Source organism: Anser anser (genome assembly GCF_964211835.1).
Source record: "Anser anser genome assembly, chromosome: 5".
Classification (NCBI taxonomy): domain Eukaryota; kingdom Metazoa; phylum Chordata; class Aves; order Anseriformes; family Anatidae; genus Anser; species Anser anser.
The window spans coordinates 32,069,637-32,088,991 of record NC_139725.1 but is presented as its reverse complement, the minus strand read 5'-3'; the positions used below and the strand labels follow the sequence as shown (position 1 = coordinate 32,088,991).

Genomic DNA, 19,355 nt, shown 5'->3' with positions numbered 1-19,355 from the left:
CCCATTCCCGACTAGAAACTGTCATCAGGATTTTGAAGTTAAACAAATTCACCAGACAAAGATACATATTTGTGCTCCACATGTTAGCAGGAACAGCATGATGCCTAATAGGTATAAGACAGACAGACACCAAAATAGAAATGAAGAAATCAAGAAAGCTAAATATTTACTTACTTCAGTCCTGGATCTGTTTCTCCATATTCATCCAAGTAGGGAGCAGGATATAAGCAACCCCTGGTTTTACCTTCTATGAGGACAACTTTGCATTCCCTGATTCTTAAGGAAAAATAGCTTCATTTAAAATAAGCATCTTCAACACTGCCAGAAATTTACAGTATTTTTCTATTAGCTACAACTTTTGACAGCTTAGGTAGGTTCTAAATCAATAGTAGATTCAATTAGCTAGGATTTGTACAAGTTACTTTGCATCAACTCCTTGTTAAATACTTACCATGTGCAAGTATTTTCCACTTCATACATGATGTAAGCATGGAGTTAGTATCCCTGTAGCTTTGCACCAAATCCCCTGTTGCATACAATCCCTAGTAGGGCTATTTTACCTAATAGTTGAATAGTATGAATTACAATAGATTAAATAGCATGGATTATCTTTAGCTTAAATAGAGCTAAACCAGATCTAAACTAGCATCTCAATACCAACAGCAAGGAGACTTATTTATCACCACAAGTCAATTTTTAAAATTGATTTAAGTTAAATATATAATCCTTGTTAGCACTTAAGAATTTAATAAAAGGAGGAAATATCAAGCTTATTTTGTAACATGAGGATAGCCATCATGGGACCTTATTTCCATAGGTCTTTACTGAGTTATGAAGCAATATCTACGTATCTACACTCCATGCTACATTGTAGGGTAGTGGGATGAGAATTAGAATAGCTACCAGAAGCAGTCTTCAGACAGTAGAAGTCCTGCTCTAGGTAAGGAAAACAGTGAATTAACCTGTACAAAGCTCCTGAAGTTATTGGAGCTAGGTGGTTTTCCATACCAGAACCAGTTCAGGTAACTCCAGGATATCCCAAAGGCACGCATTCCATTTTGAACACTGTATTGCTCTGGCCTAGATCCACAAAGGTTTCATCTACCCTCCAAGGCGCAAGACAACTCCAGTCTAAAACAAATATCTCATTACCGTGATTTGCCTGTGCTAGCAATTCCAGATGCTCTGGAAAACTTCAGAGTTTACAGCCATGACTTTGCAACAGGTATGCACCTATATACACCTAGTTTGGGCTTGGGTGCTTAGCTACTTCATTACTCTACTTGAAGAGTTTTTTCTTGTTACAGTCACTTCTGTGGTTAGCTTAAGCAGCCACGAGCCACACAAGAAACATACCAAACACTATTCAGCTGATTAGCCTGCCAGTCTTAAGAATGTACTTCCCTCCATTTACAGCTGTATGCGTGCACAAGTCTGTATTTCATAAGTAATAGAATGAGAAAAAAGTCAATTTACAGTAACTCTCTCTCTGATTACATTGTGCAGGACAATACTCATCTGGAGCTACAAAGGTGTTCTGGTTTTGCCAACTTACAGGCCTCTGAATCGCTATTCCTACTGAGCCTCCTTAAGTGTGGAGAAAACTAAGTAAGAGTCACAGATGTTTAGCCTCTGACACCTCAACCGAGAGAAGAGTAGAGTAGGCTTGACAGATAAAGACTGCTGAAAAAACATCAATCCTAGAACTTTGGAGCCTTTATTTACAGCGTCATTTAAACTTACACAGCCTTAAAGAACAGTCACAAATTAGTTATTTCCTGTGGAAGATAGTACCATAAATAAGATCTTCTGAATTTAAGTCCCCAGGTTTCCATTTAACCTCATTATTAAAAATGTTACAATACATAATCCTCTAAACACACAGAAGCTCCACATAGCTCCTGCTATGCCTGAAATTAATCCTATTCTGAAGTAGAAATTCAACTATTTTGTGAACTAAGAACAAAGTAACTAGATAAAGATCAGTTCTTTCTTTCACATTCCTAAGTAGTAAAAGAAAAAAATATGTATTCAAAATAGACTGGTTTTAATCACAGGAGATAATCTCTAGATACTAAATTCATAGAACAGTTCATTTGAAAATCCCAGCTTAAGGGAATGGTACGTGTAATTCCAATATACTTGGAAAATTCTAGCCCAACTAAACCATGCAGTATAAACTAGTCACATCACCTGGAAAACAGGCGTACTGGTTTTATACCTGGAACTCTATACTCATTCTATAAAGTATATGATCTGACTCAGAACCTAGAGAACGCACGACAACTCCCAGCAGTGGTATAACTTTCGGTATGCTACATTTTAGGTCAAAGCAATGTTATTTCACCTCAGAAAAGTCAAGTGCTTTGACAGTGTTTTGTTTTTTTTACCTTCAAATATTTCCTTTTATTCGTTAATAAGTTAAATTCTGGCTAGCTACTTACTTGAGAAACATACAGACACCAGCTCCACATTGAAGAGCATGAGACGTACAGGCTCCCAACTCCTCCCCATTCACAAGTTCTTGACAGCAAGTATTTTGGGAACACAACATAGCCCCACAGAACAAACATAACACTGGATGTTTTTGTTCATCATCAGAAGACCGTGGGCATCTAGAGAAAGCATAACCAGAATGTCAATTCAGAAATTTATCTTTCAAAGAAAAGCTAACAATCAATAACATTCCTAAAAAAAAGCCACACCTAAGACATATACTATGTCATAACCATGTTTCACTTATCTACTTCCTCTGGCTCTGTTTTTACATCACTTCAAAGATTTCACCTGCAAAATACCTCCTACAAGCAAGACGTTGGACTAGATGATCTGCTAAGTCCCTCCTCATCTGAATTATCCTGATTCACTCTTCCTGGCATAAAACAGTGTCAACCTGCTGGGCTTCTTGTGTCCAGTGCAACGATACTTTTCAGGTTTATGGGCCAAATCAAACCTACATTGCACTGGTGAAAAATGATCAGCAGATTAAGGTACAATAATTTGATGTGTTATTCTACCAAACACAAGGAACTTCATTCAGCAAGCTGCTGTACAGCAGACTTAAAACAGTTGTTACAGTATGGACCAGTATAAACACAACAGTGCCTTCACTTCCACAAAATCATTTCTGCATACAGTTGTAACAGCAGTTACAGTAACTGCACAAACATCAAAATGACAAAACGCCCAGCAAGACAACTAAATATATCATACCTTACCTAAACTGAGATGCTTGATTCAGAAGGCAGCTATAGTCTTCAGGAAGCTCTATTAAACTATTTCTTTTCCTAGGATATCTGTGTAAGTAAAAAAGAAATATTACAAGAAAAATTATCATCACAGCAAAAAAAACATGATGGACAGCTATAAATCACGATCCTGTTAAGCTTTTGGTCCATTCTGCAAACTTCTGCAGTTCCAGAACAGCTCTTCAGTCCTAGAAGCCCAAGTGAGAGGCTTCACATGGGAGCTTCAGCATTTCTACATTCCAGCAGTTTCAGCAGAGACCACAAAATTAAATTGCATATTTAACACATGTACAAAGACATTTCAAGTTTCTGTTAGCTTTTCTTTTTCCTTAGAGAAGGCTACATAACTTGGTTAACAGAATACTGTATATTCTTGATGAGAATTCACTGTGTGAGGAATAACATAAAGACACTTAAAGAGAAATGACTTTTGGTAGTACAGCATGAGAAAGAAAACAAGCACTGCTAACTTGCTCACAAACAAGCACTTAATTCTTTGAACAGTTTTAAGTAAAAAACAAAGGAAGAAAAAAACTACTAACCTTATTGCAATGCTTTTCCCCTTTAAACAACTTAGCACCACTGGGTCAGCACACCACCTATTTCAAAAACATTTGCAGAAAATAGTCTATGATAATAATATAACTTTAGTATCCATAAACTAAACTACGAAGAAATGTTTGCTCTAGCAAACATAGAGCATAGATAAAATGTTGATAGTTTAGCTTAAACTTAGCAAGGAAAACCTGCTACTCTTTACAGTTTTGCTTCAAGAAAAGAATATTTTAAATTTGCATGCAAAAGAAAAAAACTAGATGAAAAAACAATGCTCAAAATGATCAGTATTTCCTTGCGTATTAAAACTCAGAGTTGAGTTACAAATGTGAGCAGTCCTTATTGATGTATTGACATAGCAAGTTCTCATAAAGTTAAGTGGGCTACAGTGCATAGCTCCTTTTGGAATACATCTACTGAAAGAGACAATATAAGATAATATCATACTGTCTACTAAGAAAACATTTATTACTTTTATTTAATAACCATCACCCAATGCTTATTTTACAATGCATTACTGCCAGATTTTTTTTTTATATTCTTGCTTAGAATAGCCAAACACACCTAACAAAAAAAATAGTAGACATTGGCAAGTTACAAAACAGATGAATTGGTAGCTAAGATGTATTATTTCTATAAAGCAGGAGAAAGCAAAGATAACTGTAAGAGATGGTCTATCTAGTAACCTTCATCTAACACACTTCTCAACAACTGTTCAGCTTAGTCTTCTGGAATAAGATTCCTTCAGAAAATATAGGGGAAAAAACTCACACGATGACTTGACAACTGTTAGTATTACATAAAATAGGTGGTTTCTCACTCAAAACCTGTTTTTGGCTGGGAACACTATGATGGATTTGTTAGCCCTGCCTCTGGCGATCTCTTTCTAACATTCACAAGAACCTGCAAGAGATCTGTGCTGTCTTATGAGATCTGTGATGTTTTTGTGCAAACATGTAGGAACATAAGACAAACTTATTAAATAATATACTTGCAAACATGCTATTAATTTATAATCACTTGTACACACTACAAATGCAATTACAGCAAACTTCTATGTAGGAAGCTATTTAAGGCAGATAATTGAGGGAAGATAGGCAACAAAACAGAACAGAGGCAAAAACCCAAAAAGCTAATTTATACCAGAGAATTCTGACAAGAACCAAGAATAATAATGCTACCATGGGCTATAACAGTCACAGTAAATACATGAAGACATTTTCCAACACAATAAAGCAGGATTATTCTATTATTCTCAGAGATGAAGGTTGAGGGGTGGTGGGTAGTTGTTTATTTTAACTTGGGTTTCTGAGTAAAGAATTTTAGCAATTATTTCCTTATTGTCAGATCGCAATGTACATGATACTAAAAATGCACCTTTTAACCATTAAGCTAACTTCTACATTCATCAGTTTATTTTGGAAATCCAGAGAAGATAAAAAGTACAAAGCCTCATATGGCAGGCTATAAAATTTTCTGTGTTCTCATTTCATAGCTCGTGTAATCAGCAGTTTTGCTATTGACAAAAATAGACTAAAGAACAGCAAACTGTATACCAAACACATAAAGGTTTATGATAACTTCTCTGTACATGAACCAATTTCACGCATGTCTGCAAGCACGAGTTCTGTAGTCTATGGTAGTTTCATGTTTAAGTTACTAGAGAATATGTTTTACGTTTAAGTACTTTTAAAGATTCAGTATACCTACGCACGTCAAATGAACATTTACAACTCTAATATGAACTTGAGTTTGATTATTAAGAAATTTGACCTATTCCCACAAAGTCATTACACTGCAAAAACATGGCCTGTCCATTCTCAATTAGTACCTTTGAAGCAGTGGATTTACAGTGTCCCAGTATTCCTGGAAGAGCAGAAATAAATTGGTGGGTAGAGAAAGGTAACTACAAAGTGCCTTGAACTGCCCTTCTTCAGAAACTGTGAAAGAAAAAGAAAATACGAGCAACTGTTAAAATGTTTCCGCACTGCTGAATACTTCATTCAAAATACAGTTCTTGCAATCCTTCTTCCATTGAATACCTATCTCCCAGCCAGAATATAGCTCCGTACATAGTATAATTGACTGTAACTCCATTGACTTAATCAGGGCCATGACAATTTGCATTAGCTGAATATCTGCTTTACATCTGTTAATAAATCGATTGTTATTATATTAAGTCATGAATAAGTCATTATTAAAACAGAATTCCTTGCTTAAACTCCATTTCACTGCACAATACATAAGACATGTTGGTACAGCAGATTTCCCTATTTATCATATTTTATCTTTCCACTATACTTTGGGCCTGCAATGATATTTAATTTTGCTATGATCAAATCAATGCTAACACACAAAAAGTTGTGCGAGATTAATAGCTTGCTGAGTGGTCATTTATTGGCTCTTAGCTGCAGAAAATGGAACTGTGGCTTCACCACAGAGAATCCTTCCTACAGAAGGAAAGTTCCAGACTGACAGTAATGACAAGACCATATCCCAAAGTGCAGAGATTTTAACTTGCATATCCTAATCAAATTCAAACTTAGTTCAGTTTATATAAATTAAGACTACATTGTCTCAGTTGCTCGTAACAGTTTGGATCATCCTTTCCAAGCAGTTGATGATTGTTTTTCCCTGCATTTTGACAAAAAAATTGTTTCTGTTTTAGTATCTGTAATGAATTAGAATTCCTTAAGGAAGAGGTTTAAGCTCTACAACATGCTTTATTTCTACAAGGCTTTATTTTGCTACATCTGTCTTAATATTTACCAACATTAGCAACTGCACAAGGTTTTCTTTTCTTTTTTAATATACTCCAGGCTATTTCTCAGATAAATGACCCTTAAATTAGTGTCTTTGTATCCACAAATACTACCTATACATCGTTGATAATTCATGTATTTGCACACACTCAGAATTAGCTCTTTCCCATGCCAAAAAAAAAAAAAAAAGGCTTACACCACCCCACTTCTCATACCTGTCCCTTCCTATACAAATCAGTATTTCCTTTTCTTTCACAGTCTTAACGTATTAGGTATTATTATCATGAATATTTTGAAACCCCATTACTCCAGGAAAAGAGTAAACAACCTCAGGATATAGATACATTTGCTTTCTCATATTTACCTTGTTGTAGCTCCTCAGGTGGAGACACTCCCAGCAAATAATGAAAAAATAAAGCAGCGCAACGAAGGTAAGGCATGATGCCTTTTTTAACACAATCCCATACAAGCCAGCCTGGAATATCCTGACTAAAGCAACTGTAATACACAAGTGAGAAATATCTGCAGTAATTCACAATGAAAATCCTCAGAGCACTCTCACATTTTGGCTAGCACTGGTAGAATTGCATCTGAGTAGAAGCAGCACTGATGTACTCCAAATTCTGCAAAACACAGCCAGCAGCACCTAACTTCAAACTTTCCTTTTACCTAAGGAATGAGTATTGAGTATATGCAGAACACTTACATCACACCTTCAAATTATCTCAACTGATATTTCTCAGGAATATAAAAAATGAATTGCCAATAATAAGCAGTCCAGCAGTAGGCAACTCTTTATACTCCAATTTAAAAACTGTGCAATATAGCATGACACATACAACAACTGATGCTTATGCTTTTTTATAACGTAAAATCCACAGTTCCTTGAAATGGTGACAGTGCTTTTCATTAACATTCTGAATAATGCAATCCAAGGATGATTAAAATACAGAAGAAAAACAAAAAGCAGACAAAAACAAAATCAAAATACCCTTCATGTGCAACAAAAATAGCAGAGTTCAAAAAATTAATGTGCCTCATAATTCAGATTGTTTTAAGCTATCCTAGTCCCATTTTTGACCAAAAATACTGGAGTAATAATCATCTCAGTAATTGTTCTTGCAGTTTGTATGCTATCAGCATTTAGTCTAGATTTGATAGTACATTTAACTAACCTACAGTGTCCCTGTTTTCAAAAAACTTCAAACATAGCTAATTTCACATTTACACGAACAGGATGTTCACACAAATATTAACTGCAACCTTCTGAGGAACAACACGTAAAGCTGTATTATAACATCATTTCAAAATTATTATTCAGAACATGCTGTTTAAACACAGATAGGTCAGAGTTAAAGACCATGTGTACACAGAAATTAAAACACTTAAAGTTTCAGATTGGAAATCCAGTTTCAGCTGGATTGCCTTGGCAATTAATTCCATATTTGGTAACCTGACTTGCCAAAACACACAGCAACTATCGTGCATGTGAAAAATTACTCCTATTACTCAAATACCAAATTTTAAATGTTTAAAAATTTAGACATAAGCTTTTAGACATGTGGCAGCACTGTCAATCCTAGGAAAACATCTTTGCAACTAGCCTTTGGGGGTTGCAGTTGGGTCATCTTTAACGTTCCTTCCATCCCAAAACATTCTATGATTCTACAACGATAAATCAAAGCAGAATTTGTAGAGGGTGCATCCACATTTTCTAGCTTATTTTGTTATCTAGATAACAAACCACTCGAGCCTGTAGCTATAACCATCGAAAGTCTGGTAAGAAAGGCACTAGTGCTCAAGCAAATAAATAATTTTGTTTAGCTGTGCACTATTCACCCTTCCTTTTATAGTAGAATTATTTCCTTCTGTTTGGAAGGAAAATCTGTAACAGAAATCTAAAAAATTCAAGACCAAAAAAAATAACCTCTCCCTACTTTACCTTACACAGTTTGTGACTGCATAGCCCTCCAGAATGGACGTAGGTGATTTTTCATCCTTAAGACTAAGAATTTACTCTGTTGCCTACAAGTTATTGCCTAGGGTGTTTCTAGAAAACACAATACTATAACTGAACTGCTACTTACCCACTAGTGTACTGGCAAACCTCTCTACAGAAAGACTGAGCAGAACATGCCTCTTCACTGTTGTCATGTGATCGAGCTGTAGGGGATTCTGCACAAAGATGAATCACACTGTAAATGCACTTCATTTGTGACACACATCTCATTTTATATAATCTGACCTCTTTTGTTCAATTGTATTACAGAAATGTTTCCACTTTATTTTGCTTAATTCTTTTCTATTTGTTGTTTTTAGCCTAAGAAGTGTTCTCCTAAAACTGCGTGCTATAAAGAATAATATTGATTAGCGCCCCTCTGCTTGACCTCATGTAAAAACTGCTTCCTTTCCACAATCTTCTGAAGTTATTGTCGTATATGGATTAAGTTACAGGAAATTGTTTCCTTTTTTCCTTTTTTTTTTTTTCTCCTCATTTTTCCCCTCCTGTCATGTTCAAGAAAAAGCAAAATTGTAGCTAGGACTAACTGTAGGTTACTGGCAGTATTTAACAGTAATATGAAATACAGAGAAAAGTTAAATTCCTCTCTATTAGCATAGAAGATTCCGTACTTCAGATGTAGGCATTAAATAGGTTGAAGGGTAAAGAAAAGTATATTTCCAAAATCCATGCTAGTTCTCACTGTGCAGCTCAGAGTGCTGCTGCTGGGCAGTGCTTTGTTTCTCCTACAAGGAGTGAAGAGTGTAAGAAGCTGCCTACATGACTGACTTGATCAAGCACTAATGTATAAGTGTTTTGTTTTCTTCTGCAAAACACACAAAAATTATATAATAAAATGCTCCGAAAATGATATAGAGCTACTTTAAAAAAAAAAAAAGTTATTTCTACCTAGCACTAAATGTCATCTATTATGAGAAAGTTCATACCTGGAAGACACCAATGGTTACTATCAATATGTTCATCCATTATTTTTAAGAAATTTTGTAAAATGTTAAAATAATACAACCCAAATACACACCTACCTTTTGCTGAAGAGATAACTATTTGTGTTATGTGTGCTAGTGTAGTCAGATGGAAGAGGTAGAGGTGGTTATAGGCTGAACTAATTGATGAAGGTTGCAAGTCTACAGCATCCTCCCAGTATAAAGATGGAAACGATAACACAGTTCCCACCTACAGTGAAAGGGAAGGAGTAAATATTAAAGTAACAAAAATTTGGTAATAATTACATGGGTAATATGAATTATTATAACTTACATTCTCACTATATGGTTACGTTTCATTCCTGTAGTCAATTAAAATGCATTCATTTATCTTGCTAGTTTTAATTCACAAAGTGTAAACAAAAATCATTGAAAATAAACACATTGTGTCCCACTAGCATGTAGGAAACTCAGACAGTTCCATTGTACTTGCCAGTTTATAGATAGCTTGTCTGTTTCCTAGAAAGCTTAATTTCTGGTTCATCACATAAGAAAAAAGCACATTACAAAAACACTAGAAAGGAGACTAAGCACTGGTTAGAAAGGCAACCAGTGCAAACCAGTTTTTGTTTTAAGGTAGAAAAAGCTATAATAGAGATTTGCATTAAGAATAGAAAGAAAAGGCTAAGAAATAGACAAAAGAAGATAATGAGAGCGAACATGAATGAGAAGGTACAAGAAGCCTGTTGAGACAAAGATGAAATGAGCGGAACATAAGCTGAGAACTGGTATATTTCTCAGGTTTTTTTTGGAAGTTTGATAGCAATGTAGGTGGTAAAAAGATTAAGATTACAAGCATGAAATTCCAATAGAGTGAGACAAAGACTTGAAAAATAGATAAACAGCAGAACTAGACGTAAAACACCTGCATAGCAGCCATACCTAATAATATGCTTATAGACAGTGCACATATGTAATAATTTAATTCATACAAGTGAACAGAATGCAGGACTACCCACAGGGTAAAATTACACAAAAACCAAAACTCTAAATAAGTGTATTAATAGGAAGAATAACATAAACCTACTTACCAAAACGTGGAACATATCTACTTCTAAGAGGGATGGAGTATCTTCCATTTTGAAGTTTGGTAGAAGAACTACAAAATAAAGATATTAATTATGTATTTGTTATGCACTTTCCTCTTTCGGAATTAACTGCAAAATCTGAATCTAGTGTCAGAGCCTGAACCACTTGTGTTTTCATCAAAAAAAGTCTAAGCCTCTGAAGTGATAAAGTATCTAGCTATTTAACTGCTTATCACTTACTTGCCTGCATCTATTTAGCAACTTCCACATGCCCAAGCAGCTCAAAATTTTCATGACAACCTCTTCAAAATTCTGAGATAAAAATCTCTCATTTATTTCTTCATCTCACCCTTAACACCATGTTAACACAATTTAGCAGAATCCGAAAACCTGTACCACACCTAAGCATCCTGTCCAATATAAGGCGTCAAATAAATACAAGGCGTGTCAAATAACGGGATTCACAAAGGCCACCACATTAAACAGATCAGCAAGAAACATGGGGGACAGGTATGTGTCTCAACCCAGTTCTACCCGAAATACAGGTATCTTAAACTTTTTTGAGGACTTCAGTGATACAGAGCTGGGTCAACAGAACTATCATTTACTTTAATTCAAGCAAAACTTGGTGATGTAAAGGAACATAAGAGAAACTGAAGTTAGCGTTGTTGTCAGTAGTCTGTCCTTTCCTTTTATGCTGCATTAATGGCGTGCATCATCTTTTAACAGAAACTTCTGCAACACAAAAGATAGGAAAGACAAGGAATACAATACCTCCTAGAAGACGAATCAGATGTTTTTGAATCAGGACTTGGGGTGACGTTGTTCTCTGAGCAGCTGCAAACTGCACTAATGCTTTAAGGCCGCTGTGCTAGAGCACAAGAGAAAACAGTTGGACAGGAACAGATAACAGTGAAATAAATCAGTAAGAACATACCCCTACAAATAGAAAACATCGATAAGTGAATTCATAATAAGTAAATTAAATATGAAGTAGAAGCATGCTGTCCAGTATGGTTTTTATGTTATCAATCTAAACTAAGTATTTTCAGATAGCTCTCCACAGAGAATGATCTTGATGCCAGCAGTTTCAACAACATATGTGTAAACGTATTGCAAATCTACTTGCTCATACCTGTCTATTTTGTAGAGATCCAAATAAAGGCTTGCCTTCTGTTTCCAAGAGGTTTTCTTAAAATTAAACACAGAAAAAAAAAATTAAGTTGCTTTGTTTTACAGGAACTAATGTAAAATTTCTGTTTGTCTTACACACTTAACTTGTTAACTTAATGCAAGATAATTTTTCTTCTTAGTATACGTCTTTCTCTTTAAAACTTAGCATAATTCTGATAAACAACTCACTTAAAATTTTCTTGAAAAAATCCAGCTTAAAATCGCTCCAAAGGCTTGCCACATAAATGGCTGTAATAGGCATTTAAAAAAGAAGTTAGTTTTCAGATCTTCCTAACTATGGATTTAAAGGAATGGTAATTCATATTAATAAGACATTCTTTCGTGTTTTTTTTTCCACCACATGTATGGTTAGCAACTTCAGAATATGAAAGACCACATTTCTTCAACAAACTGTATAAGAATTCTTTAGTAATAAAGACAAAAGAAAATAATGAACCCTGCCACGTAGTTGATTCAAGGATAATTAAAAATATTAAAGTGTTAAGAAAGTGTTTTTTTTTTTTTGAAGAAAATCCAAAAGAGGAAGTGCTGTTTCATACTTGTTAGATATTTAGCTGCACAGTAGGCGCATGCATGTCAAAGATCTTTGTCAGCCTTGAGATATTCAAATGTACTTAATTAGTAACATGGAACATGATTGCTCCCAGCTCTCATAGGTTAAACTCACTAATGTTGGCACTACATACATTAATCAGATATTTTATGAACTACCATGTAACAAAAACATCCTTTTATTTATACTGGATTAAAGATTATCATGTTATTGTCCATGTAATTACATATAATAAATATTATTAATCTATTACATATTGTTCTTCCTTCTATAGAACTATCATTATAATTGATAATTTGTAATTTATAGAAGCAGATAGTATACAATTTTACAATTCAAACGATCTTAAGAGTTCTGAGTCACAAAAAGAAGCAAACCCAAATTACACTTTACCTATACACTGGATGGTAAAAGCACATGTGCTCCAGGTCATCATAGGGATTCGATAATCAGCTTCGTTTGGAGCAACTTTTAGTCCAACTCTATAAATGGTGGTTGCAAACAGAATAAGCATCTCCTTGATACTGCTTGAGTATTTGGCTCTGCAAAAGTAAGCAAAGAATTTCAAGATAATTTCTGAACTATTAATAATGCTTGTTACTTAGAAGTCAATCAATCACTAACAAAATCAAGGTTATTCATGAAAGAATTATTGAATACAAAGACCATTTGTCTGTACAGAGGAGAACAAAATCACTAGCATCCAGTAGTAAACAAGTACCTTGATATATCAGCATCTGAAAACAAGTGAAAGCTATCCCTGAAACAGACATACAGCAGAAACATTAAGGCAGACAGAGTTTAACTAACGTGCCCAGAAGCACAGAAAGCGGTGAAAATCACTGGAATTGTGGATTAGAAGATTCTAGAGTCATAGTTCTGTACTAAGAGAATAAGAACTGCCAGACTGGGTTTGAAAAAGAGGTCCATCTAGCTGTGTATAGATCTGACATGCAGTGAACACTGAAGTACAGGTAAGGCCATATTCAGACCAAAAAATTCAATGTTTTCCCTCAATACGTATCCTGAAATATACTTAAGTTATTTTAGGGAGAATTAATATAGCGTAGAAAGAACTTCTGGTAATACTTACGAGGACTGAACTCCAAAACTAAGGATAGAATTGAATTCTAAAGCAGAGCTTCCCAATCCCTTGTTGACGAAAGCTGGAGCATTTTGTTTTTCTCCTTCCAGAAGAAGAAATTAGATCCACATTAGAATTCAAAGAAATTGTTACAGTTTTTATAGTAGCCTAACAGAAGTGAGACTTGTATTTTTAACTGTTTTGAAAATAATTATTAACAGACTTCACCAGCAAGACTGTTTTCTAATCATCCCTAACATTTTCTTCTATTCCCAAAAACATGAAGATTAGAAGTAGTGCTTTGCTACTACTTTTTCCTCAACTTGGCGAGGAAACTATAGCAGAAGCCACAAAAAAAAACACAACACTTTCCTGCACCACAGGACTGCAAGGAAAGCATTGATTCTCTGGAACTTCTGTTTTCTAAACAGTCATAAACGTTTTCATTTTGGCCCCCTTAATTTATTTTTTCTCCTTTTTACTACAAACTATTAGGCAAAAAAAAAATAATTAACTTTGAGTGTTAATTGGTAATCATCCTATCTAAATGTATGTAACTTTCTTCTACAGGGAAGGCAGCAGGAAATTAACAGAAATCAGAAAACTGGTGAGTTTTCTGGAGAGCACTTTGAAATCAAGGTATCAGCTTAGAAAGGGCTGTGCCTTTAACCCCAACTTTATTTTATACTGTCTTGATTGATACCAAAACGTACCCTTTATTTGATATTTTCTGTTGACATTACTTAAAACACGCACTGGAATATCAGATACCCCACAGAAAAGCTTCAGAAGGAAGATAATAAACAAACCTTTTGCGTTTTTCACACTGTAGCCCGATATCCTGACTAGGATAATTTCCAGCCACCTAGCTAGGGACAGAATTTGAGCTACTGCCTCTGCATCCTCACTGAGAAAAAGAAACGCAAAGAAGTTGTTACTTCAACACTCAAAGGATCTTTACAAATGATCTTTAAAAACAAAATGTGCATAGATCAAAACACAGTAACTCCATCTTTGCACAGTTTTGCACGCCTTGTAAATTTTGAGTAAATGCTACCAAAACAAGCATTAGCTATACTATACTATTAGCTGTACTATATCTAAATCTTTTCTCTTTTGGTGTACACTCCAAAAGTAGTTAGTCCAGAAATGCTTTAGAAAAGGATTCTGAGAGGAAGCGTATTTGGGTGAGTAGTCAATAAGGAGATAAGTAGTCTTTTATACAGATTAGGAAGGTCAGCCCGAGCTTTCCTTCCTAAAATTTCAAAAGCCAACCCAACCCAAGGTCACGCTTCTAAAAGATATATATACACATATAAATATAGATATAGAAATTTAAAGGCTACACAATCTGGAAATTCACCTGTTTATTTTTTGAGCCTGCAATGGAACGATAGGAATCACGGTATTGCACAGAGATTTGCAAAGTGGGCAAAGATACTCTCCATTCTCCAAGTCAAATATCTGTTCAACATGCAGACGTTGTCGAAAGTTCAGCTGCATGGCTTCAAAGTACCTACGACATTGAAAAGGGAATTGCTAGAAAATGGAATGGCTCAAACATGACCTGAAAACAAATGCTCAAGTAATGAAAAGTGTTATTATCTACAAGTACTTATCCAAGCCAACAAATAAGTCTTTTCCTTTTATAACTATTTCATATGTTTATACAGGAAAGTAAAATAGAACCTTTGATCATCTATTTGAACTCATTCAAAAAGGCATGGTATACCAACTTAGTCAAAATGATGGTAACTTTTTCTTGCTTTTAAGATCCTTCAAAATGCATTTTATTTTATTTTATTTTTTTTTTTTTACACACCGCACTCTTTAATTTTTCTACTATTCTCTCACATCTTCAAAGCAATGAAACACGGACAGTATCTAATATCTTTCATAAGAAACTCATTAGAGAAAAATTGAAATAGCATTTTTACACCTTTCAATTTTAGGAAAACCTACTGGTAACATTTCATGAATGAATAATCAACTATTTGTGGCAATGACCGAGTCTCATGACTCGACAACAAAACTGCAGCCTTCCTTTAGAAGAGAGGGTAATTTGCATTACAGTATCACACGACCTACTTTAAACTCAACAGGAAACTGAGAAGTAACTATGATCTTTTTACAGGTTTACATTTTGCTCCCTCAGCGAATGAAGTAATCCTTCAGATTTCATTAATGTCTCAGTGGTATTGACATTATTAGGAACAAAACCCAACATTCAAATCTGCTTGCCTGAATACAAGCAATTGAATTTAGTACTAATACCCAGACTGGACATGTAGGATCTATAAGACATGAAATTATTGAACTTTCACACTAAGGTAATTACTAGTTATTATTTTGCTTTTGAGTATTACATCTTAAGATTTAAAATAACATCTTATTTATCTAATAAGAGAAAATTTGTTTTCAGAGGTGATCAACAGAAGTCCTAATAATTACACAATATTTACAACAGTATTCATTACATATATATACACACACAATATACATTTATTTCCCCAAATTCAAACAACTATTTTATTGCAAGCAACTCTTCTTTCTCATACATGGCAACTACAAAGATATTCCATTCATTTGTAGTTGTACTGTTTTATAGAGTACTTTTGCAGTATTTTTAGGCTGCACAGATACTCTGCGCAGTGTGGCAGGCATCATTTGGAGGAATATTAGTAAGTTAGAATGTCTGTTATGTAATAAGTAAAAGACTATACTCAAACCTTCTGTGTCATCCCGTATGAGAAGAGCCTGTTGTCCATTTTAATCCCATTTACCCATACAGCAAGTCATCTTTTCTTAAAAAGAGCAAGGGAACTGAGCTCCAGTGTAGCACTACTTAGATTCTACGTAGATGTGGATGGATCTGCCAAGAGCAGATGTATTATACTTGAGGAACATAATTCCATATCATTTTAAGTGTGTGCACCTATTTATTTTGTACTGATGTGTTTTGTTTTGTTTTTTAATAAAAATATACAAATAGAAAAGTAAATAGTAAGCACTTGAAGTTTAGTCAAGCTTTTAAAGTAAAATGGCACAAGTATAAAAAACAGCCTCTAGAAATTGTTTATATCATTTGGCAGCATGAAGTAACTTCACTGCATGACCCAACTCTCTATCTGTTTATAACACCTCAGTGGTATTTAAGTTCTAGTATTATTTCACAGTATTTATCTTCTTTTTTATCTTTTTTTTTTTTTTTTTTTAAGAGTTGCTGAATCTACATGTACTCAAAACGCAAAGAACACCAGCTTTGCTATCTGTAATCATACACATATAGCTAGAGGCAAGAAGGATGACCATATTATGCAGGCTGAGTAACTTGGTCTTTTAATATTTCAGGCTGTATTCTAATCCAACATCCTTGGTTTAAATACTGGGCACCTGCAAACAATATATATCTAGTGTAGCTTTTAACCACTGTATCAATTCTTCTCTCTTTCTTTTTATTAGAGTTTGCTCACCATGGGAGAGGAACCTCTACACTGGCAGATCTAGTCTAAATGCCAGATTTTCATCTAAAAACTCACTGGCGTAACTCAGCTTCATCCTTTAAGCACTGATCATATAACAGACTTTCAGAGACAATGGAGTGTTGTTGTAGAACACCCATCTGGACGACTCCTAATGGTCCTCATGGGACTGTTAAAAAAAATCTACTAGATATGGTTTCTTATTCTTGACCATTTTTACCCCATCAGTTTTACTTGCGTAAATTGATAACTCCTTATATATTCTTTGGGTCATAGAAGGCAATTGATACCTTTTGATGATGCTTTTCTTCATCGGTTAATAAATTCTCTTGTGCCATATTTCATTTTTAGATGAGTACATAGTTTGAATTCTTAATTCAATAGCCACTTACTATTGTGTGTTCTCAGCGTGCAATTAAATGTTTCAGAAAACAGATCAATCAATATGAAAAACTTCAAAGACCTTGCAAAGACCTATCCTTACTTCTGCCAGCAGGCTGCGTGCATCACATGGCCACAGCTTCCTGTGTGGGTTCCACATGGTAAATCAGGATGCATGAAGAGAGGATCTAGTGTATCTAGAAAAACACAGCAGAAAAAAATATTGAAAGAACAGCAACATATCTTCTAATCAATATGAATAGAAATGAACGACAGTATACATAGAACATAAGCCTTCAGATTTTGTTTTTCCACAGTTCACAATCACATTATGCATTTCATGAGCTTTTCCAGATCAACACTCTAACAAAGTAATCACAAGACAGAACCCGTTTAAATTATTATTTAATATTATAGTATGCTTGAATCACACTTGTAGCTTTATGATGTGTTGTACATCCACCCTGGGATGATTTCACCTAAATATTTGGCTAGGCTGTTATTAAGTCGGACAGAAAAATAAATTATAATGAAAATGAGAATAAGTTAGCTGCTTCTTCCATACCTTCAAAACCAGTTATCCCAGTCAAAGAATTAGGGTGGCTTACTACGATCTTCTCTCAACAAATCCATGCCTTATATTTCTTATCCCTTTGTCTTTATAGTTTTTATAAACCTGTAATAATTACTGCCATTCAATGTACTTCTAGGCATCTAAGCTCTCTGAAGTCAGAACTTTTTAGTACTTCCTGGTTTCACTTTTTTTCCCCTAAGACAAATACTTGTTTGCTCTTCTTAGCCCTTTGAGCTCTCAACTATCTTCCATGCATTTTAAAAGATAATCAAAGATTATACTGAAGAAAAAGTTTTGAGAGTACTTTCAAAATTATTTTAATAGTTGCTAAGGTGAATACACCAGAATTATCTAGATAGTGTTGCAATACCTTTTATCTCGTTCTGAACTATTTCTTTTGTTAAAGTCAACAGTGGAACGCCTGAATTTTCTTTTTCAAAAAGAAGAGTGCAAGAAAGTCAGTGAATACTTCAGCTTTCCATTTTCCTTCTATTTATTTTCTTTCTTTCCTGTTAAATAATTGACCAAAATCTCTCTCATGCTTAATCAACTATTACTTACAAAAATTTCTGGTTGGTCTTTGTGTTTCTTGCTTCCAATATGTCATTATGCAGCTCTAGTTGTGTATGATTCGTTATATTCATTCTTGAACAATGTTATGTAATACTTGCTTATGCTTTTTTGTTGTTGTTTTTAAATGTAGTTATTACTTTACAGACATGAAAAAACACCTGACACTACCATACGGGCCTCTGATAACGTTCATGTATTTCTTCCATATTGTCGAATTTTACTGGTGTACTTGAATAAACAGGAACTGTTAATATTCTTTTTTTTCCCCCCTCAAAAGTGACTGCTCCCACTAGGTCTTGAAGTTGTATATATCTTCTTGTGAGAATAACTAAAGCATTTTCTGATAGCCTAAGGAAAAATGTAATTTTTCATACACTTCTCATTCTTAATTTTTAAAGCATGGATTTTAGGAAAGTGAAAAATGTTAAACTGTTCCAAGTAAGAGCTGGCCATTTAGCCATCTGACTGAATACAGAGTTTAAACAGGTTCATAGGAGACGAGGCTCTAGGTACAGAACTGCTTGTGTTCTAAAAGAAGAAAATTGCTTACCCCCTGAGAGTTCAAGAATTCTGCTTCTATTCTGAGTTAAGGCAGTTGATTTCTGGACACAGGCAGATAATACCATAGCAGCACTTTCCAGCTTTACTTCCTGCTCCTCCTGACAAAGAATACATGTCAGAACTTCTTTCTCAACAACAGATGGACCTCGTTTGGGACCCAAAGCAATTCGGGAGTAATCAATTGAAGACATGCTGTAAGAACATAACAATAACAGATGAAAAATCATGAAATAACGGATGAAAAATATTCATTTTTTTCTTCTAACGAAACAGACTTACTCTTCCAGGCATCTAAAATCCTAACATGCTGCTAGCATCTCCAGTATTATACCAAAGTGCTTTACAAAACCAAGCGAT

The 19,355-nt window shown here is 34.6% G+C and overlaps 1 protein-coding gene across 4 annotated transcripts in view; it reads right to left on the bottom strand.

Moving 5' to 3' along the window:
• The window catches only part of UBR1 (ubiquitin protein ligase E3 component n-recognin 1), a 66,777-nt gene that overhangs the window by 2,889 nt on the left and 44,533 nt on the right, over nt 1–19,355 (bottom strand). For all 4 annotated transcript variants that reach the window (XM_083839232.1, XM_083839234.1, XM_083839235.1 and 1 more), the window contains 17 exons: nt 18,988–19,190; nt 17,394–17,487; nt 14,791–14,943; nt 14,237–14,334; nt 13,437–13,530; nt 12,737–12,885; nt 11,732–11,787; nt 11,371–11,467; nt 10,600–10,667; nt 9,608–9,758; nt 8,653–8,740; nt 6,930–7,063; nt 5,635–5,743; nt 3,791–3,847; nt 3,219–3,296; nt 2,445–2,615; nt 175–276 (listed from right to left, as the gene is read on the bottom strand). In XM_083839232.1, the coding sequence (XP_083695358.1) occupies nt 175–276; nt 2,445–2,615; nt 3,219–3,296; nt 3,791–3,847; nt 5,635–5,743; nt 6,930–7,063; nt 8,653–8,740; nt 9,608–9,758; nt 10,600–10,667; nt 11,371–11,467; nt 11,732–11,787; nt 12,737–12,885; nt 13,437–13,530; nt 14,237–14,334; nt 14,791–14,943; nt 17,394–17,487; nt 18,988–19,190 (1,902 nt within the window). The remainder of the gene's footprint in view (nt 1–174; nt 277–2,444; nt 2,616–3,218; nt 3,297–3,790; nt 3,848–5,634; nt 5,744–6,929; nt 7,064–8,652; nt 8,741–9,607; nt 9,759–10,599; nt 10,668–11,370; nt 11,468–11,731; nt 11,788–12,736; nt 12,886–13,436; nt 13,531–14,236; nt 14,335–14,790; nt 14,944–17,393; nt 17,488–18,987; nt 19,191–19,355) is intronic.